At 42.0% G+C, this 27,438-nt stretch overlaps 2 protein-coding genes across 3 annotated transcripts in view; both read left to right on the forward strand.

Moving 5' to 3' along the window:
• The window catches only part of zgc:101569 (uncharacterized protein LOC449822 homolog), a 52,175-nt gene that overhangs the window by 22,560 nt on the left and 2,177 nt on the right, over positions 1-27,438 (forward strand). Inside the window, exon 8 of one of the 2 annotated variants that reach the window (XM_039617731.1) lies at positions 203-304. The exons of the other annotated variant lie outside the window; for it this stretch is intronic. The gene's annotated coding sequence lies outside the window, so the exon portion shown is untranslated. Of the gene's footprint in view, positions 1-202; positions 305-27,438 lie in introns of those variants that run through there. 2 annotated transcript variants of the gene reach the window in all.
• bmp6 (bone morphogenetic protein 6) overlaps positions 2,351-27,438 on the forward strand; it is a 47,931-nt gene continuing 22,843 nt past the window's right edge. Inside the window, exons 1-2 of the mRNA XM_039617730.1 lie at positions 2,351-2,485; positions 2,746-3,274. Of these exons, the coding sequence (XP_039473664.1) occupies positions 2,866-3,274 (409 nt within the window). The 5' untranslated portion in view covers positions 2,351-2,485; positions 2,746-2,865. The remainder of the gene's footprint in view (positions 2,486-2,745; positions 3,275-27,438) is intronic.

The following is a 27,438-nucleotide window of genomic DNA, read 5'->3' on the forward strand; positions in this document are numbered from 1 at the left end:
AATGAATAAAGCGAACAGACAATGACATTTGAAAAACACACGCCCTTCCCCAATATTAGGTTTTCTTTCAGCTGTATGGGATTGATGGTGCGGTATTTAGTCTGGAAGCTCCCCAGCAGTAGATGTGTGAGTGTATGTGTCTGTTTGTGTGGTGGTGGTGGTATGTGTAGCTTTGATGCTGGATCTCACTCTTCACATACAGATTAGATAAGCTCTGGCAGCAGCAGTAGCAGAGACTCAGAACGATATGGACACCTTTGGACCTTATCACCCGGTCCATCACAGACTGAAGGGACCAGGAAGACATAACACAGGTTAGGGGGAATGGAGAGAGGGCAGGAAAAGACAGAAGAGGGGGGAATAAGAATTTTAGAGAATTCCTTTTCTGTTTCTGGAGCACGTTTAGCCGAGTTCTGTTAGGCCGGATCTGAAATACCACAGCAACATATTATTTAGTACACTAAAATAGCATGTGAGATTTTTTTTTTTTAGTACATCCAAATGCATGAGGTCCATGCTATTTTCAATGGAATATTAGAGACTATAAAAGCACTAAACACTACAGCAGCACATTGCAGTGCATTTGTGACACATATAGGAGACATAGGTGGCTGAGGTATAATGTTAAGCACTATATTTTATAGGGTTTAAATGTATGGCTTCGTTTCACAAAGTTTTAAAATTGCTTTATCGATTCATCTGAAGTGAGGAAGTGAAATAATGTGCCAGAAAAGAAGCATACCTACTATTATTTACAAAAAACCTAAATAATAGAGAACAGGTGAGTGTATTTGTGTATAGTATGGCACTTAAAAAAACTTTTAAGTAATTAGTGACCAATATCGTTCAAATCACAACAAATACTCTGTCTTTGAACACTTTTGATTTGAATTTTGACTTGAATTTCAGGGGGGTTAAATTGCAAAGGTTCACCTCTAAGAACAAACTCTTAGCTGTGACTGTGGGCAGCTGTTGTTTCATCATCATTTCATTTACAAAAGAGCCTACAGAGCTGAGTGAGAGCTATCATTAAGTTACTGTCCTATGAGGAGCAGGGAGCTGACCATGCATGCTTAGTAAATACAGAAATGTAGGTCAAAAAGTGGAAAGTTAAAGTTTATTAGACTGATTTAAAAAAAAAAAAAAAAAGAGGAACAGCTGATGACCCAAAGCATAACCTTAGGATGTCTCGGGTTATAAGGAATGATTTAACAAATACATGCAGGTGAAAAGGTGCAACACTCATCATGGTGGAGTCAGGTGAGTCTGTTACCTGCAAGTTGAGGGCTGAATAGGAAGACTTGGGTGGCTGTAGCCCCAAGTTGCTCTCTGGAGCATGTTTGAATGCCTGTGAATGTTAGATAGAAAGCCCCTTGAAAGAAAGAGCATAGATTGGGAATGGATGGGTGTGAATGGGTGAATGAGGTAAGTATGAGCGAGGAGAAGAGTGCTCAGAGTAGAAAAGCGCGATATAAGAACCAGTACATTTAGATCCAGCTGCGGGGAAGTGTGTGGGTTTGCACAGCCAGTGTTAAATATTCAGATGTTCATTAAATCTGTGTTTATTCATGCAACTATTTCTGAACCCTTTAATTCTGGACTCTGTGCTGTTTAAAAATCCCGTGTCTGCCACGCAGATCCTTCTATTTTGCTGTAAACCCACTCGAAGCTGAGACTGGGAACTAAATATTTACTTTATTGTTTTAGTTCGAAATGAATGTACGACCGCAGACTGTACAAAGAAGCAAAAGAAAAAAAGTTAAAATTCTTACGTCAGGACTTTGTTTTCCAAGGGTCATCTCGGCCAAATTACCCATTGCGCAATTTGTTCGTGTTATTTCCAGCGGCGGTAACAGGAAGGTGCGGGCTCTTCTCGCTTGTAGCTGCTGTGAGCGCTTTACTTGCTGTTTCAGACTCCATCGTCAGGGGTCGTGCCTCAACAGGACAACGTGTAAATGTGTGACCCCCTGCTTTAGCACATTTACTGATTCAAGCTTCCGCAGCGCAACTCTTCAAACCTCGTTAAAAACAGATCATTTTAGAATATCGGGTGCTCCGATCAGAAGTGTGAGATCGACCCCAGCAGTCTTATTTATTACACGTAGAAGTATAACGCAGAAGCAGAGTTTCCGTCAAATCCTGACACGGAAAGTGTAAAATAACGAGCGCATCTCGTGCTTCACAAACCTGGCAGCTTTATTAAAACAAACACCCTGTAAATAAAATCTGGAAATACAATGTTAGGTCGTGTTTGCAGCCTAAAAAGAGCTCCACCTCTGGCTGAGAGCGCACAGAGTGGGCGGTTAAAGCGCTGAACACGTCCGTGCGCACGCATATTATGGACTGCAACCTGCTGATTCCTGTTAGACTCTGACACTCCGCCTGTGGGAGTAGGTGACTGTCGCTGAGAGCGCTTCGAACAGTTTAAGGACCCAGTGCGCAGCTTTGGGAAAGCCATAAATCCAGGCGAGTAGATAAATCCGCTGTAAGTAACATGGCTTCTGTCAGAGGAGTTCTTCTTCTTCTTCTGGTAAATGTGACATCAGACGGTGTCTGTTGACCGACTTACCGGAGCGCTCAGAATTAAGTTTCACATGGTGCACTTTATCCTGAAGGAGCCAAGCGCGCTACGGCGATCAGAAATGAAAGCTGGGCCGATACTATTATGCGCATTTTGCTTTGGCGAGTCTTTTAAATGGCTTGATACACGATTCTTTTTTTCTTTTTGATCTTTGGTTGCCACAGATCACAACGCGCTCGGACGGACTTTGGTTACCATTACGCGCATTTTTACTTTCGGATAGGCGACTGAAGCTCCAAGCCAGCCACTCTTGGGACTCCGGAGAGCCACCGCGGGACAACACGATGACCATCCGCTGGCTTGCCTTGGTCGGATTGTGGTGGAGCGCTTATTACTGCATGTTCACAGTCGCGGGGAGTAATTATTCACTGGATGGAAATAACGAGGTTCAAGCAGGTTTCACCCACCGGCGGCTGAGGACGCACGAGAAGAGGGAGATGCAGAAGGAGATCCTGTCCATCCTGGGGCTGCCGCACAGACCGAGACCGCATTTGTCAAACGGAAAGTACAACTCCGCTCCGCTTTTCATGCTGGACTTATACAACACTATATCCAGCGAGGAGAAGAGCCAAGTGGAAAGCAGGCTGGAGCGATATCAGGCCATGCGGACGACCCAGAGCCCTCCCCTGGCCACATATCAAGAAACTGCCTTTCTAAATGATGCAGACATGGTGATGAGCTTCGTTAATTTAGGTAAGTTATTAAAACAGAACAAAACTTTTTGATCTGTGTTTTTTTTTCTCTGTGCGTAATTACGATTGTGTAAGGTCTATTTTATATGAGACCGAACAGGTGTTTTATACAAGCAAGTGAAACGAGAGTGCCTGGGCAGACCGGAGGATAATTAGACAAAATGACAAAACTTAGCGAATAGGAATTTCATTCTAAAAAAGTAAAATATAAAATAAAGGGTCATAACTTGGCTCTTTTTAGCTCATCTACTTTAAACTTTGGGGTTACAGCTCTCGACACAGCGCGACACACAAAGCAGACACACAATTACGCACTTTTAGCGCCGGATAATGAACGAACCCATTGTGCAAACCACAGGGAGAGCAAATAACAAACTCATCTACTGTGCGGTTTGAGGAAAAACTGACGAGGTTCGTATTGTTTCTGAGTAATTTATTGTTACACGTCCTCTCCCTCCGCGTAAATTCGCCCTCCTCAGCTCATTTATAGGACCGAAATTCTGTGGTCAAGTCTTGCTGTGCAATCTACGCCATGATTTATGTCTTCTCGGGAAAAATAAACCTCGTATTCTCAGCAAACCATCAACCACCACCGCTGGTATACACACACATATATATATATATGTATATAAGGCTATTCTTGCCGTTGACCTCCGTTACAGCGAGTTGCGGTTTCTGCGCGTAAATCGCGTCGCGTTGTTTGTGTTTCCCAAGCAGCTTTGTCTTTAATTAGCTCGAGTGATGATAAAGAGGAACACTTTAATCATAACGAGTTTGGGACATAAAAGCTCAAAGCCCTTCCTTCCATTAGGAGCTGTAGTGTTTACTGGAAGACTCTAAACAGAGCGCCTCAAGATAAACAGACGCGCTGCCAGAGTCAGGCGCTGGTGGAGAAGGAGGCTTAAATCCAGATTGATTGTCTTTTTGGGGGGGGGACTCGGTGCATTGTCATGATCTGGCTAGGAGAGCAGTGGGACCATATCACTGCTGAGGAATGTAGTCTTATGGCTACACCTCCCCCTCCTCACTCAAACTTTTTTTTTTTAAATAAATATTCCTGTAAATATTTTTTACCCCTCACCTTTCCAAACCATTTAACAGTCACTCAATACCGCAAACGAAGAAGTGAATTAGGTTGGAGTGACTGAAGTAGAGCACTATTCTCTACTTATTGTACCTCTGAGGATTGGTGTTGCAATTTTGTAGTGATGAAAACCAGATATTCAGACAGGAGGAGGCCGTCGTTTTGGTTTCATATATCGGAGCCCCTCTTGTTGGCTTCTGTGGGGGGAATGTGATGGCGCGGTGTTTGTGCGTCTGTGGCTTTGGTGTTCCTTTGCTGTGCGAGTGTTCGGTTTATACACCCGTGTTGTTGCACATCTGGCTCTCCACTTTGATTAATCATGTCCTGTCCATCCTTTGACGATTCCCTCAGATTTCTGCGGTGACCAGGGGATTAGGTTGCCATCTCCTCCAGCCGTACACAGAGTCCTAACCGCCCTGGAGGAGGGATGGCTTCCTCCCTGAATGTGATTGTAATTAATGTTGGACAGGCCAAGGCTTTCCATCTGCTTTGCAAATAAGGCCTTGCACGACTACCGTGTGTCGTCGCCATCCGATTAGTTTTTAATGTGTCTTTTTTTGGGGGGTTTTGGTCGATTGGAGCCATTTGTGTGGTGGATTCTCTTTTAGAAAACTATAGTAGAAAGAAACACTTCTGGGTGGTCCTTTTGTGTGTGTATTTCAAAAGTAGCCCCAGAAATCTGGATATCATGTGTGGCCTGAGTAAAACTACAAATTGGAATCAAGGTTAATGAGAGAAAGAAAAGCAGAGAAGTCAAACAATCCGTCTGAAAGGATTTGAAAATGACAGATTAACAGACGCGGGTTCAGCCGAGCTCCTTCATCTGACAAATATTGGTAAGTGAAACACACTGTAGCAAGATCGTCGGTCAAATTAAAGAAGATGACATGTGGTTTACACGGGTCACGTAGTTTTCAAAGTGGATTCACCTGTTTTGAAACCAGCCATGTGTGCAGATGTAGGAATCACAGAGGTGAAAGCGACCCGTAGCAAACAAAACAATGACAGTGATTTAAACTTGGGTGTGAGCTGATGTCTTTCACAGCCAACCGTGGCAGCAGCACAGATAGATGTCTCATTCTCAGAGTGTATTCTCCCGGGGACACGGATAGATTTAAGAGCCCCAGCGTTACATTCGTTCTCAAATGCGCTCTCTGCAAACCATATGCGTCCTCACACCCCCACCTCTGCGTGATTCATGTACACTTTGTGTTTGGTCGTCCATTCTCCCATGCCTTCATCACTTGTTCAGAATGACCCACTGAAAAAAAAAAGAAGAAAAAAAGATGTGGAAAACTTTAAATTGGGGGGGAAGGAGGAAGCAGAAGCACATTTTCCAGCTGCTTTTTCATCTTCATTCCTAGAGGAGCGCGTTCATCACTGTTTGCCTTGTGGACGTTCTGCTTTTCCACTGGGGTGGAGTGAAGCGACACTGTGTGCTGTGTGACTCACCCTGTGCGACACTCTGCAGCTCTGGACACGTCCTGATGCACAGCGAGGTCCACAGGTGACGGTCGCTCTGAACAACAGGGGTCGAGGGTTGTTAGAAGCACTTGTTTCACGTGTTAAAGCAAGCACTTCTAATCCTTTACTGGCAAAAACTATAAAGAAGTTCATCCTTTAGTGTACAAAGCCATGTTTTCCACATTCACATTTGCAGTGACCTATTTGAACTATTAATATTTAGTGGGAGGAAAAAGATGACCTGCTGGACTCCTCTGTAAATCTCTCACAAGGTAGTATATTGTGGAGTAAGTGACCAGTATTGGTAAAGCTGCATTCCAGTGGAAAACAAATACAAGAGGTCATTGCTCACTCAATTAATGAGCGGTGACATATTGCTGAGCAAATACCCAAAGCCGCAGTGACGGTTATAATAGTCAGCAGGGGAAAATTTGCTATTCCTATCAGGTTTGATTTTTAGCGGTCAGGCTGTTTCCTGGTGGTTATGGCGAGTGAGAGATGCATAGAAATGCCTTTGGTTTCATGGGTCGCCGAGCAGGAACGACAAATGTTGTTCCTGTGTCATCTGCATTTAACTGTGATGTGTTTGTGGCCGACAGACAGGCAGGCAGGCAGGCAGGTGCGGAGGTCTCTCTAAAGCTTGGCATAGCTCTGCAGGGCTTCTGTTTGTCTGCTGGGAGGCACCGAGGGGAAGGTCCCATAATAATCCTGGAAAACCCCGCCAGGGATTTTAAACATTGTTTGACTTTTTCTAGAGTTCTAAATACCCTCTGATGCTTTGGAGGTGAGATGAAACCTGTCCTCGTAGCTACTTTTTCTTCTAAGGCCCAATTTGCTCTTGTTTTCTCAGGATGCAGTGCATCCAGATAAGATTCATTTACATTTAGTCACGGGCTGCTTCATCAAGCAGATCCCAAATCTGATTTTTGTGGTTAGATTTGGAAGCACAGAGGATTATGTGTGCGTCTCGGGGGAAGATTTTTCACCGTCTGGCTAATGTGCAGTTGAAACCACCTCTTAAAAATCTGCCCTTAATACTTCTTGTTTGTATCTACACTTACCTTTGACACATTTATGCTCACCGATCCATTCTATACAAGATGTGAGAGAGAATAGGCAGGCTTAATAGTGCCGTCTGTTCATTCTAGTTGAAACAACAGCTTATCTAGAAAACCCACAATCAAAGATGAGAGCTGGCCATAACCTTGAAGGAGGGATGGGATTTAATCTTAAAATCTGAGTAATAAATTGTCCAACTTATATTTTTATCAGGGTTCAGATAGATTTTTTTATATGTAATGTGGAGAGCAGCTATTTCGATACACAGACTGCTCATCGGTATAGCAGAACTTAGAAAAAAGTACACATCAGATCTTCATCTTGGAATAAACACATGCAGCTTTTGGTAGACTGCCTCTCTAACACTCTCTGGAGGAGGTCTGAAAACAAACAAACAAACATGACATCTTGATTTAATCTTGGTTGCATTTAAACTTGGCATTTTTCCCGGTGTCCAGAAAGCAAAACTGCACGTCTTTCCCTCAAAGCTCAAATGTAATGAAATTGTTTTATGCTTTCTCCCACCTGTCTGTCATCGCTTCTACCCTCATTTTCTCTTTTTCCCTGTCCTTTCAGTCTCTGCACACCTCATTGCATGGCTATACCTGAGCTGTCACTAAGCAAACAGCCAAGCGTTCAACCTACCTACCTCCCACACTTTAAAGGCAAACAAGGCAGAAAGCTTTAAGAAGTGGGTTTTTGGGAGATTAGCCGGGTTCAGACAGCCCTGGGCTTATACTCAAATGAAGTGCCCTTATTAAATGCCTGTTTTCCTTGTCTTATGATGCCTGGCTGCGTTTCTCCGTGCCTAAGCCCAGGTAAGCCACTTCCTCTGCAGCAGTACGTGTCCCAGAGCTCCAGCATGATCAAATAATTAGCTGGCTTCGATCAAAGAGTCGATTGTTTAAGGCAAGGACTGTAGCTTTGGAAAATTTTCACTAAATTGTCTTGAAACACTTCCTGCAAAGCCAAAGGGACCAGAACAGAGGACCACCCATCACTTTTCTTCAACTTTGAGAACCTCGTAAACAGTATTAGCCAGAAGTTAAACGAGGAATTCAAGATATGCTCGAGTGGAATAAAAGCTCTTTTCTGAAACATAAACTTGGCAGTGAAGGCCTTCCTTCAACGGTGAGAAAAATTACATAGTACAAACCTCTGTGTTTGTTTTCATCTGTTTACAGTATCAGATATTTCACTGCCGCAACAAATTCACTTGAACTTGCCATGATGTTCAAGAATGGCCCAAGATATACAAATAATTCTGCTTATTGAGTTTCAGGGTTTCAGCGTGCTTCCTTTTTCTCATGTTTGGATTGAGTTGGTTGTTGAGCGCTCTGGCAAAACATACAGCTGCCTCAAGAAACAAACAGGGTTGATGGGGGAAACATGTCTGGTTAACGAGATTATGTCTTTTCCAGTCAGGCTTCATAAAAAAAATAAGGCTGTCATAAAAAGATGGAGTGTTACAGGACAACTCTGTTGAACGTCCTAGGAGAACATTTGTGCACATTACAGTGCTGATGAGTGCGTCTCCTGACTGTATTGTGCTCGGTAAGAGGACGTACACACACAATCTCACACACACTCCTCCACCCCTCGATAATATCGCTCCCTCTCACGGCATAACTCTCAGGCTTGAAGAGATGGCAGCTGAGATTTGGGGCTCCCTTACACCTCTTCCCATGTTCCTGCTTTCCCCTCTGCCTCCCATCCATTTTCACGTCTTCATTGGGCATTCCACTTCGGAGCGATAGAGGCGTGGGATGACGGAGTGTGACGAGATAAGGAGGTGAGGTGCAGCGCACTCCCTGCTGGTAACGATCTATCGAAATGAGCCGATAACCCTGGCGGAACATCTGATTAGGACTCGCTGCTCCCATTTATCACCTCTGCGTGCAGGCATGGAGGAATTTGTTCTGTTTGCTCTGCTGTGCTTAAAAGAAAGTGACGCCAAGCTCCACTCGCATCTCTCACATCTGCGATTCCTCTCCATCTGTCTTTGCGTGTCACTTTTCAACTGTTTCGTGGTATCTCACAGGGTTTGCAATGCGAGGAGAACTCTGTATTTAAAACCCCGGAGAGAAAACACATTCACTTTCGTTGCCTCCTGCCTTTTTTTTGTGCACATTTTTTAACTCCTGCATCGCTCTCCCGAGGGGGGCTTTAAAACTGTCAGGCTTTGTGTCATGTTTAAGTGTCTACGAGGAGGAGATCATTAACCAGGTATCAGGGTTTTGTGCTTGTGTAAGGCTGAGTTTGTATGTGTGAAGAGTGCAAACATGAAAGAGACGGACAAAAGAAAGAGGTGAAGATGCAAGAACACGTTTCACTTTGTTTTGATTCATGCATTTCCCCAATTTTCCCAAGTTTGTAGCTACAAATAAAATAAAAGGAGAAGGGGAAGAAATGGCATCCAAAGACAAAGACCAAAGCTGTGCCTTCAGCTCAAAAATAATGTAAAACATTTAATTCTATTGAATTAGTCAATCTTCCCTCCTTAAATCAGTCCCTCACCAATATAGTTCACATCTACACATGCACTTCTGTGTAGTAAGAACTGGCTGGTTGGTTTTTTCCTGCTGAAATCCCAACTCAGCATGTCCTTTTGTGCCCAGTAATCTCCATCATTATCATAATGACGCCATCATTTACCCCGTCAGAGAGACTCATTCTTGGCTGACGGGAATGGCGTAAATGGTGACGGTAAACGTTCCTGGTGTCACATTCTTCTGTGAATCCACCGGGAAGCAAGGATGTATCTCCGATCAATTTAAGAAACTGGAACAAGGAAAGGAACAAAAAGAAGAAAGGGACACCCAGAGGCTGCTTGCATGCTAGGGCCATTATAAGGAGTGCATAAATGCATTTATTATTGCTCATTTATTCCACAATAAATTGCTTTTCACTGATATTTTAAAAATGAGGACAAAAGAGATGTCAGTGCAAGTGAAGGACGGCATCATTAGGTTGGGAAAAAAAATAACGTATCAGAGAGGAGGCAAAAACTTTATAAGTGTGTCCAGATCAGCATCAGACCTTATTCATTCTTAAAAAGATGCAATACACTTTACCAGCTCCACATCCTGATGTTGTACAGACACTACAGAAATTGCATCAAATTATGGACCTATCATGTCTTAGTCTTTGCACGTGTGCATTTTTGATTGATTTGATCATTTTAAGTTTTTAAGACACACTGACATCATTTCCAGCCCAAACCAGTTTAGCCCAATCAAGCATATGTCAAAAGCCACTGAATGGACTTTATTTGGACATTCATGAATGCAAAAAATAGACTATGAATAAATAAAACAAAATAAATAATAATTATAATTATTTTCTTCTTTTATCACGTCCTGATACGTCCTTCTTTTATTTTCTTGATATTGATTTGTTCAGACATTTAAAAAAAATAGCACCAATCTATGAGGCTACCTCCACCGTGCCTAGCAGGTTTTGCTGTTGGTGTGCAGGAAGCTGTGGTTTCTTCATGATGGTTTTCCATTAACACCAGTCTCTTTAGATCTTGTTCTTACAATGGACACATTAACAAGAAGTTTAGCACCTTTTAAGATATTTTTTTTTGTTTTGCTGATGCTCACGGTCTCTTCTTTTGTTTGTTTGTTTTAGAATAGAGTGCAGTGCTTTAGCAGTCCTCTTTAAGTCCAGTAAAGTCCTCTGTAATTGACAAACTGTTCCTACAAGCCTTTATGAGTTTCTATTTATAGTGAGGAGCACCTACATCCCTGTTAAAAACATTAGAAAATAAGTTTATTTTCTGGTGTATGTGCATATGTTTGTGTGTGAACATTTAGAAACGTAAGGTCGCTCAACAACAATGATGAGTGTGTCGGGGTGGAGTCCGTTCTTCAGGGTTAGGGTCAGGGGTCGCGACATGAATGTAGCCACGCAAGTCTTTACAAGTACACAAATACAGACTTACGCTTTCACCGTGAGTGTCTGCTCTGGTAAACAGAGTATTTGAATGTACCCTTTAGACAACTTGGAACTCGAACTTCATCACACAAGATGTCTTCATCACACACTGCTGCCCGTTGCCTGTTCCCAGGCTGGGTGTCTCTCTAAAGAGGACGTGCCTGAAACAACAACCGCGAGTCCGCAGTGAGAAAAAGGCCCCATATGACCACCAGTGCTCTTGACCCTTCTGAGCAAGTAGCCTCCCCTTTCTGCAGCACCGCTGCTGACAAATTTACGAGCCCTAGGCTGACCCACGGGCTGACTTTCTAAACACGATACTGACAGGAAAACAGTCAGAGACAGGAGAGATGAATTGAGGCGGGGAGGAAGAGTGAGATGAGAAAAAAAGAGTGCAAAGGAGGAAGGTAAGCAATAAGTGCTCTCGATATGCTGTGCACAACATTTTTGAGTAAAATCTAAAATTTCTAAATCGAGGCATCTCTGGAGAACGAGAATGACAAAGGTCGGTCAGGTGAGGAAGAAGAAACAACAAAGAAAGATGGGTTTAATCTTTTTCTACAATCAGTTACAAAAACATTTTAGAAAAGAAAAAAGTAAAATGATGTGTTTAAATCCTAAACGCTCCAAATTTATAAGGCATTACATATGTGCAACCAAATAGATTAGGCCAGAGGTTTAAATCCTAAGTGAGGCCACTCATAGAAAAAATGTATCCATTCCTCTTGCCACCAGGCAGTTTGGATTAAAGGTTCTTATCACTAAGGATGTGCAAGGGAAACTCTGCCCAGTGCTTCCCCCTGTTCTGACACTTTCCACATATCTGAGCAGCCGGTCTCCTGGAGACCTTATCTCAATGTTTAAATGTCCAGTATGAATCCTTTTGGAAGAGGAAGTCTCCCATTTGTTTTGTTTTTCTTGTTGTTTGCTTATTTGTTTTTTGGTTTTTTGCGGATAATATGCTCAGATCTCCCTTCATCCAGGTTACGTGACGTGTGTCCAGCCCATGTCTTTGATGACGCATTCCTCTCTCCCTGTTATCTGTATTTCACATCCAAATAAAAGAAAAACCAGCTGCACAGAGGCAGAACGTCTCAGCCCAGTGTTGTGCTACAGATATCTCTAGGAACATGAAAGATATGAACCTTTAGATAATTCCCGTAACTGCAGTAAATGTTGCATTCGTGCACCACTGTGAAATTATGAGATAATTTAAAGTGGCCAGTGGGAAGCTGGGGAAAGTGTTGACAGTCATTCAGATAGTCAGACTTCATCACTTGCTGTCTTATTTCACAAATTCTAAACACTGTAGCATATGTGGCGTTTCTGCTGCAGCCCGTACAAGTCGAGAGTGCAGAATTTCCCTCAATCTGGATACTTTTATTAAAACTGGCACCATGTTTCCTCCAAACTTCAGGCAATAGATATGTGTTAGGGCGACAATCATACTACAAAACTGCGCTGTATAATAATATTAATAATACTTTTTATTTGGGTTTTCAAAACACTCAAAACCACCTTAAGAATGAAGGCAAAAGCTTGTTAAAAAATGTAATAAATATTTAAGTAACTATTTTTTTTAAATGTTGCTAACATGTAATTGATTTCCTGTTTGAAGCAATAAGCTTTCTCCCTTATGGATGTCACCGAGCCCTGAAAACACCAAAACATTAGAAGCAACTTTTCGGCAGACTAAGCAGTCAGTGACAGCGCGAGCTATTACACCGCACTGCACTTTAATCAGATTTCTGAGGCTAACAGCATGTGGTTTCCTTTTTGAGGTATTGCACGTCCACCCAGTGCTTTAATGACTCGTTTAGGCCACGAAACATCCTTCCATGTGGACTCATTTTGGGTGGTTTTCTACTCTCTGTGTGCGTGAACACCCTGCTAATGATTTTGCTTCTAAAATCATTTATTCCAACAGCGAGATGAAAACACGTGATTAGTATGTAATCTGTAATTAAAATGGAAAAAAAAGAGCATAATCGAGTATGCTAATTTCCTTCTTTAATCACTGCGGTGTTGATTATTCCTGTAACATTTCCCTCTCTTCAGTTTTCACTTATGCATTTTTTTTCTACAGCTGTTTGCGGTGACAGAAGCATTGATCACTCTCGTGTTTGTAGCAGTGTATTGCACATTTACCCATGTGTGTTAAAGGAAGTTCCTGGCGAGCTTTACTGAAATTATAAAAGACTGTTTCGATGTGAGTTTCTAAATGCTCTGTGCGAGCTCAGATGAAGTGGAGAAGCCCGATGCGTTCTACACTTTCATTCTGCAACGCTCTGCTGACACCGTGGACAGACGTATTATTAGAAACCTTGATTATTTTTCTACCGATTTTCCTCAAGGCCCACCTGCTTTTTGAATATCCAGGTATCCGGTTACCGTCGCTGTTTTTGGAGCAGTGCCTGTGTGTAAAACAAGCAGTAGGTCTTACATGTAAGTCGGCCCAGGGGGGGGGAGTATTGAAGCTGGCCCAGACTGATTTATCAGTGGATCATGTGCTCTGCCTCTAAGCCGCTGAAATGCATTGTGGTCACCGTGGACCTTCCAAAGGGAATCACACTGCGGTCCGACTGTCTTTATGACAGACAGAGTGGAGGGAAGAGAGTGAGAGAGGTGAGGAGGGAGCGACATAATAGAAGAGAAGATGTGTGGAGAGGAAGAAAAAAAGGGAGGTGTTCACGTGGAGAGCGAAAATAGAGTCCCAAACATCATCGCGGGGCGAGCTGGCCTTCTACCTTGTGGCTGTGGAATGCAAAGGCACCGATATTTTGCCTTCTCCTTTGGAAACAGCTGTGTTTCCCTTTTTCAAAGATATTTTTTCCTTATTTATCGGATCCCTGAGGAGGGATCCATCTCTCAGCTCTGACACCGGCTTCCTCCTCTAAATCTGGGACCAGACACACACACACACTTATATGCGCACACACTCACACGCATGCACACCTGCTGCCCAAAAGCAGATTTTAACGGCAGATCACTAAAGCAGGCTTTTTCGCTGCCTGTGCTGCTGCACGTCTACAAAGGTACACACACAGACAAATACAGGCAGACACGTCTGAGCAGGAACACACAGCAACCTGAAGATGACGGCTGTGCAGACTACACACAGTCTGTGCAATCAGACCTCAGAAAGCCAATAAAAGGGGTGTCTTATAGACACAATCTAAATAAAATGGGGCCTGGTAATAATTCAAAGCCACTGAAATGGTTTGTTTTGCTGAAAATGGGCCCATCAAAAACCGCAGGAGTTCGTCTCTGTTTATGGAATATTCACTTAGCACCGAGTGGTGGCCAATTTAATAAAGCAGCAGAGGGAGCAATTTCTGAGAGGGTCTGTGGTCACAACCCAAGAGGAAGACCATAGGTAGCTATCATCATTCATATAAACCAAAGAGGAAGAGCCAAAACCAAAGAGGAGCCGAGCATCAAGGACAAAGAGCATTGCAGAAAAAAGGAACAAGATCAGAGGTTTCTTTCCAACTTTTTTCCTTTTTCTATTTGTTTTTAAACGATCATACCCTCCGTTTGCTTGGGGTCGCTGATTTTCCCAATAAATATTGACTTTAATGGTGTCTTTGAAAACTATTACTGGTCCACCTGTCGTTCTCCGTTTGGGGATTTCATTTTGCGACCAGGCAACGGCCAGAGACATTTTTATTTTCGAAATTCGCTGATAGATTTGCAGCAGTCTCGTATTTTTTCAGGACGCAGTCACGGACTCAGAAAAACGCCCTCTCTCCTGGCCAGTGAAATGTTTTCTCCTGTATCTAATGACAACCAAAGGATAGCAAGTCCTTAAAATCAGACCAGCTTTAAATGGAGCATCTTTTTGGGTGCCATGTACTGCAGGATAAATCATCCCAGTGTAGGATTGTTGCAAAGTCAACCAACGATGTTTGGTTGAGTTTGTCCTCATGTTCGTGTCGAAATGAAATGACTTTATTAATCTGAAATAAAAGGAGAGAATCCTTGTTTTTGTCTGCAGGGGAAAGGCCTGCCTTGCATGCATTACGGCTTACAGTCATAAACCTCACATTAAATGTGGATGAACTGGTGGATGTCAAAGTTAAGGCGACTTCAGTTTGTGTGTCCTGCTTCCTCCAGCGAGGCATCCGGCTCCTCCAGCCACAGGACCAAACCTTGTGTGAAGACCGCTGATCACAGTTGAACTGAAGCGTAGGCCACCATTAGCCTGACCAGAGGCTGTTGTGACAGCTGCTTTACTATAGAATTACATTTTTTATTAACATCCCATAAAGTGGGGGGGAAATCGGCGGGGTTTATTTTCCAGCTCATTTCTGTTCTGATTTCATGGAATTTCCTTATAAATGTGAAAAAGATGTTACACTGTCTTTTGCTGACAGCTCATTGGCCCGAATTGGTGTCCAGTGAGAAGAACACTTGTTTTTACAGACTTTAGGGGAAATCGTAACTGGCCATTAATTTTAGCAATTGTTTGTAGCCATTTCAAGTATTCAAATTGACACCAATGCTGTTTCAAGATTATAGATGTGGTTGTAAGGGGTGAATGTGTGTGCATGAACTCCCAAGGCTTCTTTGTTACACACACACACACACATATTTGTCTTGTAAATCCTGTGAGGTCCCTTTTCCTTAGCTTTGAAAACGCCATATTTTCAGTCCAAGTTTTCTTTATATGCAAGAGCTTTAGCAAATTGCAGTTTTCCCTGGAATTTGCAAGCAGTCTTTTTTGAAATGTGGCGTATCTGATTATCTCTAAGCAATGCTTGCAAACCACCTCGTTCTCATAAATTCAATCATGATTCCAATCCGTAATGGTCAGCGTAAGCTGAAATAATATCCCGATTTTTAAAAAGTGATTCTTAAAGGTTTTGACTGCAAAACTGTGATGTGACACTTTCCAGATGTATAAATATGTAAGACTATTGCACTCTGTCCTCAATCTGCTCATCCAATTCAGGGTCCCATAGAGCGAGCACATAGAGACAGACAACCATTCACACCTATTATTAGAACCACCAATCAACCTAACCCCACTTATCAAGAATGCAGAGAGAACATGCAAACTCCACACAGAAAAGCCCCGGGCACATGGTGGATTTGAAACCAGGACCTTCCTGCTGGGTTGCAACAGTGCTAAACACCACTACACCATGTAGCGTTTCTGTTATTATATGTTCTATTTGATTTTATGAACTGGGATTATTCAGAAACACGAGAGATTCACTGTTTAATGTCTTTTTGCCTGGTTGTTATTTATCCACCACATACTTTTTTGCTAACTTGCTAACAAGTGTGCTCATTCATGGTATTTGTAGTGTAGATGTAGTTGTAGTACTAAGTTCCAGTGGGTGTCAGGGTGACTTAAGCACGATTTAGCTGCATCAGCATCTTACTACACTGAGCAGATGGCAATAGAAGTACAAGACAGACCTTTTCAAGAATGAGAGCAGTTTAAGGTACACAACCCTTTTAGGTAGGGGATGTGTGTAATGTTTCATTCATAATGCTGAAGAAGTGAGCTATGGTAAGTGAACAGGCTACCGTGCTTAAACTGCATTGGGTTTTGTTAAATTGGTGGTTGTATTTCAATAATTGCTTAGACAATATGAGATATTACGACCTATATGTAATTAAGGGAATGTATGTTACGCACTTTTGTAAACTTAAACATATAAGACAAAAAAACAAAACGTATAACCTTTAACTCTGTGTGGGAGCTCACATGTCTGAAATAGAGTACTGTTAGTAAGCTGTTAGGTCCTGATTGGTCTGGTCTCAACTTTAGGGGGAATTTATTGTAAGTAATTTAGTTATAATGGTTTTGTGTCACTGTGACAGGCTGGTGACCTGTTCATGGTGGTGAACTATGGGAGCTGGCATAGGCTCCAGGATTCCTGTGACCCTGAATTGGATAAGTGGAAGAGGATGGATGGATGGATGGATTGTTTTGTGTCTCATGCGTAAATACTCCTTTGATTTGGAAATATCAATGGAAGGATTGTGCAGGTGTGTAATAAAGCCTGGAGAAAGACTTCTGGAAACAGCTGGACGCAATAAATTGACTTAAGCTAACATTTTGTGAAACCTCTGATTACAATCATTAGTTCCCTTAATCTGCCACAGACCCTGTCTTCATCGCATAATGTTGTATTTATATATTGTTTATTTGTGATAGATATGAAATTATGGAAGAAAATGAACTGGGGAAAAGAAAAGCATTTGGTGATTTTGGAGATGCTACCGTGCACCTCCAGAGACTACACCGACACAAACAATATGTTTTGAACCCGGTGATGTTGCATTGTTGATGGAGTTTTTCAGACTTTGTCCTGTATGCAGAAAAACATCTGGTTAGGATTTTTTTTCCATAAAGAACCGGCTTCAAGACTTTCGTCAGATTAGTCTGAGTTCAAATGAAAGCCAGTCTGTCATGCTGAGCTGTTAAAAGAGATCCGTAAATGTTAGAGTGACCAACCAAGTAAGTCTTTTACAGAACAGTGCTTATTGTGCACATTTATACATGAAACCAGCCGTGTTAACATGCCATAAACATAACCTGTAAAATTATATTGCTTTATGCTAGGCTGCATTGCAATCTACGTTGCCTCATATTGGTTTTTCTAACTTGTCTTTTGGCTAGCTATTACCTTACCTTCTTTTCCCTAATCTATATTACTTTACCTTGATAGTAGACTATACTTTCCTTTAAATTAACATACATTAACTTGTGGAACCGTAAAGTGCTGTTGAAAAAAAGTACAGAGAGAAACACAGATAATCACATAACCTTGTGGTTTTAATGAACCCTACATCCGTGCTAGTGGGATCGCATCTTAATCCTGACAAATTGTGCTTGAAGGGATGGAAGAAAATCTCCTACTGACACACAGGTATGACATATCCAGCTCCTGGAGGCCATCTGGAGTCTCCACAGAGAGCTGAGTTTTGAGACTGCTACCACTCAGCTGTCAGTACATTGATGGAAAATACTGATACTGCTCAGTCCAACAGCCATACCTCGGATATCTATCTGTTAGCAAAGCCCCAGCAGAGGAGCAATTACAGCAAATTATCCTTCTACCCTCAGGGTTAGGCACACACACACACCCACACACACATGCAAACCCACACGTATTGCATCTGAAAATCTCAAAACGACAAAAGATAGATGTGTATCCAGTCTTCATTTTATCATCTTGTATGGAATGCAGCACAGTGGTGATGGAGCTTTGGGATAGTGGGAACAGAAATCAGATACTCGGTGGATAAGTGTGAGTTTGTGTGTGTGTATGTGTTTGTGCGTGTCCTGGGACGGTATGCCTGACATTACGTGTCATGGTTTTGGATGGGTCTTTAGAAAAACCCAAATGGTTTTTCAGGGATTATGTGGAAGATGATGGCTGTAGAAAAATGTGATTATATGGTTCAAATGGGGCCTTTGTTCCTGGGGATGTCTGTCCAGTGAGATCATTATGTACTGTAACCTGTGGGAGGTAATGGAAGGGGAGAAGGCTCGATATCAAGGCCACTGATGAATGTGCGCCTGTGTATATCCAATAGCTAGCTCTCTCTGGAAGTGCTGTATTATTTCCACAGCGTGTGCTTTGCCATTCTAAATCAGTGGATGCGTCCTATCATCGTTTATAGCGGTAAATGTTTTCACTCTTACCACCATCTGAGAACTAGTCTGTTAGTGACAAGTAGTGACTGTGCAGATCATACGCAATGTAAAATATGTCTGTATCTATTGTGATGTCACCCACTGGTTTGCAAAGTCCTTTGTTGAAGCATCGGGATGAGTATTTCCATCATCTCCATGTTTGATCTCACTGTGAACCTGCATATTCATTGGCTAACCTCTTGTCAGTCTCAAGGCTTTAGCTAATGACGATATCCTGAAATGACCATAATTTACAAAAATATACTCAGTATTTTACTCAGTTCGACCCAAAATGAGTGACTGAGCCCATAAACTCATTGGAAAGTGTTTGCAGAGATCACATCAGAGTGTTGTTTTCCCCTAGACTTCCATAGGGCCGCATGTCTTTTTGCAACTGCAAGTATCGCCCACTGGTGGCTATTAAAAACAACACGCGTTTAAGGCACTTTTCAGACCTGGAAGCTTCATCTTTCGATTCCTGTATGATCTTTACTTTACGATAAAAAGTGCCTTGAGGTGACTCGTGCTGTGATTTGGTACTATATAAGTAAAATTACATTAAATCTATCTTTTGTGCTGTGTATGGTGCAGACCAGAAATCAGGAATAGTTTAACTATAGCTGTACATAGACTGTATATTTAATATTTATTTCATCAAAAGACTTAAGCACAGACTTCTTTGTCTGTTAAAATAGTCGCCCAAACAACAAACAATTTTATTTGTCAGATTATACATTAAAAATTATCCAAAAGGTACCAACTCCACAAACACAATCAAGAAGTCCACTTCAGTGATTTAAATTTGCTGACAGTGAAGCCCACCTACCTAACTTTTCAAACTTTTAGCCCCAACTTTTACTCTTTACCCACTAAAAGTCTACTAGGAGTAAGCCTCAGGCTCTTTTCTGAGCTGAGCAGTTTCTGTGATATTTCAGGGCTGCTTATAGAACAAAAGGACTTGGTTTGCATTAGAGGTTTGTAAGGGTTGGCCTTTGTCTATGCAGCTACCCTTGCTGCTACCATTAATATTCTGGTTGGTTATCAAATCACATCTTTATTGATGTATACTGAGGTGTCAAAACTCACTATTGAGGGTACAGGGGAGGTCGGCAGATATCGTCTTTAACAGGGAAAGAGTTAAATTTCATATTCTCCAAAAGTTGATTCTGTTCATCTGGACGTAGCGTTTTCAGTGGGAGAAACGTTTCGTCACTCATCCAAGTGACTTCTTCAGTCTCAGCTGACTGCAGGTTTCCCCAATCTTATCAGCTCAATTCAATTCAATTTTATTTTTACAGAACCAAATCACAACAACAGTCACCTCAAGGTGCTTTATATTCTGAGGTAGACCCTACAATAATATATACACAGAGAAACCCCAACAATTATATGACTCCCTATGAGCAAGCACTTTGGCGACAGTGTGAAGAAAAAACTCCCTTTTAACAGGAAGAAACCTCCAGCAGAGCCGGACTCAGGGAGGGGCGGGGCCATCTGCTGCGACTGGTTGGGGTGAGAGAAGAAAGACAGGACAAAAGCCATGCTGTGGAAGAGAGACAGAGATTAATAACAAGTATGATTTAATGCAGAGAGGTCTATTAACACATAGTAAGTGAGAAAGGTGACTAAAGAAGAATACTTAGTCTTAAAGGCAGCCAAGACAATAGATAGTCAATTATTGTAAAGCTTTGATACGCTAAGCAGCACAATTCTTGTGCACCATGAGTTCTGTTTGGTATTTTGTTCTTTCAAGAATCACACCTCAAAGATATCTTTACTTAAAAAAATCCCTTAAGAAGTGTAGATTCTTACTCAAACCTATTCTCAATAGCTTCATATGTGCCTGGGCCACTCCAGCACTAAATGCATGCCTTGGCTGTCTTCAACCATCTGTCAGCAGCACTTAACAGTAATCAGTAAAGACTAATGTGCGAAAATCACTTTACTGATTTCTGTTGGACACACAGGGTAGAGCTGTTGGCTGCTGTTCTCTGTTTGTTAATGGGGCTTGACTGTCTGCAAATGGGCTGGACTCACTGCCTCATACCCTCGCTATGGATGAATGCTGCTGCCTGGCCCTGAATTCGCGCACTGTTGACTTCGGCCACTGCGTGGGTGGGGGGGTGTATCTGATATTACATGTTAGTGTTGTTACTGCGACACATTAATGCTGCTTCAAGGCTGTTGTTCCAACTGACCAGTGGTGTTTTTGTGATGTCATAGGATTGCTGTTTGGTGCAGACGACTGGAAAAATACTAAAGTGAGAAGTGCTCGCAGCAGGGTCCAAGTGTTGGTGAGCCTGTGGTGAATGAACGGTCGAAACACAGGGCTTTTAAGAGTGGGCTTCTTGTCCCTTGTCAAACCAAAAGCAAATGTCGAGTTCTTATTTTCAGACTTGGTGGACTTATTGTTATTTTTTGAATTTTTATTTTTTGTTTGGTTTCAACCACAGGTTTGGTCAGGTTTTTGGAAAAGGTCGAGGTTTGGGTTAAAATAGACCCTTTCACAGCTTTGACCACCTGTTAGAAAAGCCTTCTGGCAGAAAGCACTAAAGGCAGTTTCGTCCAAGTGCGGTCTCTCTCCCCAAGTGGGAAAGCCATTGATGTCACAACAGCATAATTGACCAGATCCAATTAAATTAAAAGACCTTTTATCATAATTTTTTTCATGCATCCATGGATCTGTGTATGTGTCAGTGCCTATGCACATATAACTACCTTGCCTGGATGTGTGTGAGCCATTTTTAAAGGTCTAGGTGTTGTGCTTACATGCATTAGATATAAACTGGCGCTCTTGCCAGTGGCCCTTGGCTGGTCCTGTGGCGCTCAGCGTGTCGGCTTTGATGCAGGGTCAGAGGGGAAGATCAGAACACAGGATGAGTCTCCAAAGACATATACACATGCCCTTGCTCAAAGCTGATGATGACTCCCAGCGGACCCCTCGATCCATACCTCAACCCCAAGAGCTGTGCTGCCAGCTGCCCGACTACAAAGAGCCAAACCACTCAGCAGAATGCAAAAACAGCTCCTGGTGGCAGCCAAGCATAATGGTAACACCTCAGGCCACTCATGCTGCTTCAGTGTGTGTAAATGTCCTGAAAGCTGCCAGTATTCTTCTGCTTTACCAAAGTCAACAGATGTCTCAATGTTTTATCTTTCCACACTGCACCGGTGCCAAAGGTTAAAGAGTTTGAGGCATAAAATCTGGCTTCAGCCTCTTCAAAAAGACTGGTGTTTACAGCATAAAGATTTCCACTTAATGAGATGTTTTCTTTCTGAATGAAATAGTGGCAATCGCCGAAGAGAAACGTTTCCCGAAAAAGTCAATCTGACAGGCCAAAGCTTTAATTAGATGAGATCTGGGAGAAATTAATGATAAATAGAAGGCATGGACATATCTGATGTGTCCTCAGAAACCATCAAGTCTGAGAGAAAAACCAGACAGATTATGGGCTGTAATTACATAAACACAGATGGATTCTTCTCATGCCTTGCACATCCAGATCATTTTTTATTGGTTTAGCCGTCCGCAGTCTTTAACAATGTTGACAGGTTGTTGGTGTGCAAAAATTTAAAGGGTCATTTTGAAGGGTGTTTGTGAAAATGTCCACACTTTTTAATCCTTCTTATTCACTCTATCTCTGCTTCGGTCTCTATTTCACTCAGATACTTTGTAGCTAATAGAAAATAGTAGATTAAAAAAGCTTCTTTTGTTTGTTTTTATGTGGATTTACTCTAGTTTTGTCATGTTTTATACACCCTTCTGGATGTTTGTGCCCAGCTTAGTTTAACAAGGTTTAACAAGGGGTTTCTCTTCCATGAGAGGAAAAAGGCAAGCATCGTCTGGTACCTGAAACAGGACAACCAAATGACAGCATTGGTTATTTCCTGATGGGATGAAGACTCAAAGTAACTGTTTTTTTTTACACAGTTGCGTTATGGAACATTCTTTTCATGAAAAGTTAAATATATAGATGGATGCAAGCAGTAGAAAAGAAACAGTTAAAGGTCTGCTATATGCAGCAGCTGATGTTAGCTAAACTGGGAAATGAAGGAAAATTGGACGTGTTATTAGTCTGTGTAAGGCCCTGTGTGGCTGCTGCTCAGAAAAAATTAAGCAGTCTTGCATGAATGGAGCTGTGACAGAAAACATCATAGGACTGAGGTAAAATCGCTCGCACAAAGGGTCTCAAATGTTTGAAACTGTGAGGATAAGAAAAAAAATGTTTAAATTGGCACAACGAACCAAATTTCTCTGCCTGTCATCAACATGGTAAAATCTCAGTGAGAGACTTAATAAAGGATCCCTAAAGACTAGATTATCTGGGTCACAGGTGCTCTGCTCTCAGTAATATTGTAGGATGGGTTAAAGCATGCAAAGCTACAACATGGAAAAACTGAAGATGCAGTTTTGATTCAGGATGTCTTCCTTAAATATTGTGAATAAAAACTCCTTACATGCTCGATAACTTTGAGGATAATAGCAGTCAGTTGAGAGAGAAGGTGATGGCTGTCTTGCTTGGTGGTTGGAGGACGTGTAGAAGGATGTTGGAGGGATGTGATGGAGGTGGCCGTCAACCAGCTGTCCTTCAGAGGGATTTGCTAGGTGGCATTTAGAGTGTGACCGCTGACCACAAACTGGACAGTCCCTATTTTTGTTTCCTTATGTTGAAGAACAGTGCAGTTCTTCAGTCAGTGTTTATACTGTAAGTTAGGCATGTATTGTTATCGCATTATCGGTTTTGCATCTGCCGATATCGATCCTTTTTGACCGATATCGGCATATAAGATGGTAATTACCGTTGATGCTGGCTGATATTTATCTGATGTGTCACATCCATTTTGCCCGAGGTAAATGTTCAAAAAATTAGCCGAAGGGCTAAAAAACAGATCCGTGGTTTAACAGTTTGTGCGTCCGTGGTATGAGTCCCATTTCTTTTAGTTCTTAGTTTGCCGTCGTCCCTCTGCTCATACAGTAGATTTCCTCCTCCCTGTTTATACTTTCTTCTCCTGCTGCTCTCCCTCACTCCTCCAAATGTGGTGCAACTCCGCAAACGATCACTTTCTTGGCAGATGAATCTTTTTGTTTTTTTTTAATCTTTGTGATCATCAGTCATTGTCAGATTCAGATTTTCTCGTCATTTATTCGCCTGTTTGCCCACTCGTGCACCCCGGCTGTCTCCCTGCACAATCAGCATCTGGCTCAAACTTTCTCTTGCTAGAATTTCTTTCGACACCTTTTCCTCTTTTTCCTCCTTTGCTTCTTAAAGGGATGCACGCCTTGGTTTGTAAAAAGTTGGTCTGTCGGGATAAGGAGTCTGTTTTTTCAAGGGATGAACTTTTGCTTTCCAAATTTGACTTGGAAGCCTCATTCAACAGCTGTTAATCTGAGTTTTTATGCAATTTGGAGCAAAATTATGTAATGAAAGGTATCTTATGTAAGAAAGCATTTCTGATGTAACTTGATTTATTAGCCATTTCAGACCAGTCATAGTCACAAAGCCATTACATAACAATTTATTAGATATATGCTAATAATAGTTTTCAAGTGTAGACTGTGTTTATGGACCACACGGCTGCGTGTGGAAGTAAGAGATACCCAGAATAGTGAAGTTGTGGTGCTGTGTGTGTTTATGTGTGTGGGTTGCTGTAATACATACAGCAGTAGGAGCTGGAGAGCAGCGCCAGATGTTGCGCAGGTGGAAATGAGAGAACAGCTCCCGCCAGAGTGTCCAAGTGAATCTGCAAATCGTCCATCTCACTCTCCTTCTGTCACCGACTGTCTCTCTCGCTTCTTTTCTCATATCACCCCGGACCGTCTCTTTCCTCTTCCGTGTCTTATCTTTGTCCCTTTGGTCTCTACATATTCCTCTCTCCGACAGCCGAGTCTATCTTTCCCCATCCTCACATAATCTTATCGACATCTCTCTCCCTGTCATCGTGTCCTTGTGTCATTTTAGATCACTTTTTTTTGTTCACCGTATCCAATTTAATGTGTCGTTCACAAACGTTTCTTCCTAAAATCATCCTAAATCCACTCGCCTCGCTTTTACAGCCTCTTCCTGTTTCTTTTCCTTGTTTTCTCAGTTTCTCAGCCTTCTTTCGTTTCCTCTCAAACATTAATTGTTTCAATCTTTTTCTGTCTAACGGTCATCATTTGTTCCTCTCTTCTCCCCTTGCTCACTCTTACTGCTTTGCCCTTCTTGTAACAGATGAAATTCCCTGCAGTGTTTTGGTGAATCATCGGAGAAATTCCCCGGGATTGTCAGGCTTTCTGGTCAACCTTAATTTCCTCTGTGTAAGAATGAAAGAGAAAAGGCATTAACTTAGTCACTTTATGTTTGTGTTGATTTTCTCAAGAACTGGTGATAAGCGATGGAATGAAAACACAGCGAGGTCACACACCCATGCCTCACTATGAATATTGTAATTATAACTCTTTTCCCATCTTTAGAACCGCTTTGAATAAATTCCTCTGTGAATCACCCAAATCCAAATCCCTTTTCCTTTCTGTGTGTTCCTGTCTTAAAGCCTCGTCATGGTGGATTAGCGCAAAGGTTATGCTGCTTGTGTGAAGGCTTCCCTTTGATTTTAGATGCGAAAGCTCAGTGGATTTCAATCGAATTTCAAGCTGAGAAGGTGGAGAAGCAGCTGGAATGCTACTTAGCTGCTAACACTGTGGCTCCCAGGCTGCTTTGCAAAGGGCTGTGCTGAGACGTGAGGCTGAGGCTGTCTCCATATTTCATGCCTTTAATTGCTTGTCTTCATATAGACGCTGTTTAAAGTGGGTCCCCTCTCTGAAATTAGCAATATGATTGATTTGAGCAGGCTCATTATGAGGCCGAGCGAGCTGAGGAGCGCCTCGAGATTTTGTTTGGAAGTGATGAAAATAAATGTGAAAACTGTGAATTTCATCAGAGCCTTCTGAAAATGGTGCATAAGGTTTTTTTTCCACCTTAGCAAAAACAGTTTTTTTCTTTGCCTGGAATGATCGAGACTTCTCCTGTGTGATCGTAGTAAATTTTGTTGGAGTTTCCAGGAAACACAAAGAAGTTTACAGTTGAACTCCAGGACACTGCTTAGTATTGCCATAGACTGTATGTAAAAGATGGAAGTAGCCATCTGATCTGAAAAGTAGCTGTGCTGGATTCCAAATGAAGGTGATTTTTTGTAAGTAAGGCTATGAGAAAATGACTCTACTGCTAACTTCATTTATTACCTCAGTCAAACACCTCTGGAGAGTGCGACCTCACTGTGGTTCGTATCTATGGAGAATTATGTTCAGTTTCTCACATCTGTCCATAGTCAGCAGCAAACCTGCGTTAACATGGGCACAAGGCAGTCTTTGCTGCTGTTGCCTGAATAATTTAAATGTCAGCTGATTTAACCAGTTGCCTTAAGCTGTCCTTTTACATGTTATAAATAAATACCAAATATGCAAATGTAGGCTCACTATTATGATTACACCGTTAAGGGCTGTAGTCCAGCTGTCCATGAGATAATTTGGCTTTGAGCACAGTTAGACTAGGGCTGTCTTCCACATGCTTTTAATCCTTCCTTTGAGCTCCCGCTGTTTTATTTTATACATTTAACATTTATTTCAGGAAATATAATAAACGGTCACCACAATAAACTCCTCCTGACCTTCTCACCAACCTACAGTCTATCAGAGAGCTTTCAAGTAAAAAACAGTTAAACGGGGAATATCACATTTCAAGCGATTTGTATTCAAGCTCAGGGGTGTTGAAGTGAGCGTTGTAAAGTCATTTAGGGTGCATGACCTCTGTTTAAGGCGTCCACACACAGACACAAACGCTTTTCTGATCACCCTTGAACACAAGAGCAGACCTGTTATCACACATAACACGTGTGTGTGTGTGTGTGTGTGTGTGTGTGTGTGTGTGTGTGTGTGTGTGTGTGTGTGTGTGGGCAGCTTCTGGAATAAAATGATGAAATGGTCACTGTCACATCTGATAAAAGTCGCAGTGATGCTGATGTGAATAACAGCTTGTTCTCCATAGGTGGTTTCCTTTGCTCCAGTGGAAAGTGTTTGAAGTACAGAGCGGCAGACCTCGCACAGACGTAAACTGAGATGCTTCGTTTTATTATAATCTTTTGATTTAAGTCACATCAACTTGTTTTTTGTTTTTTTCTCAAGAATGTAGTGAAGCCAGAAAGATACATCTTCCTTCTTGGCCCTCTTTTTGCTCACTCATTCAACATTCATGTAAAAGTTGAAAATGTCCAGAGATGAGGGGAGCTTTGACCTTGCAGGGTGTAGGTACAAGGTGGAGCTGGCATGTCTGGGAGAGTCTGATTAGTTCCAGTGTTCTCACATCAACACAGTTTCTCTTCTGCTATGACTCGAGGAACAAAATGTGTCATCGGTCCATTTCTGGGTGGGTCCCCACATCATAAAAATTACCAGAAGGTTTTAATAAGTCTGGCTCAGGTACAAAACTGTAACTTTCTTACCTAAGATTTGGACTGTAAAAGTATGCAAAATTAATCTTTGACTTTGTTTAAATAAAATATAACTGACTGATTCATGCTGGGACCTGTGACCATATATTTCAATAATGGAGGCATACTTTGTCCTTTAGTCCCTCCCATGTCATCTTTGGTCAGTTATCCTGCTGTCACTGTGTAGTTCAGCATATTAACTTGTTTGCTGGTGATCATAAAGAAATATTTAGATCCACATCTTCAAGGACACGAAGACCAAACAAAATAAATCAGAATCAGGTTTATGATGAAGTCCTTGGAAAATGTTGTCCTCTGTAACAGCGGTCCCCCAACTCCCGGGCCACCGGGGCCCCCGAGATTTGAAGCTCGGATGTGAAATTGATGGTTTTCAGGGTTTTTATTGTTTTTATCATTAACTCAGTTTCCCTGGGTCTTTTCCCGTGTGTTATGAATAAATCTTTCTTTGGTTTTATTTGTTGTATTTATCCGCGACACC

This window comes from Oreochromis aureus, linkage group 9 (assembly GCF_013358895.1).
Source record: "Oreochromis aureus strain Israel breed Guangdong linkage group 9, ZZ_aureus, whole genome shotgun sequence".
NCBI classification, from domain to species: Eukaryota; Metazoa; Chordata; class Actinopteri; order Cichliformes; family Cichlidae; genus Oreochromis; species Oreochromis aureus.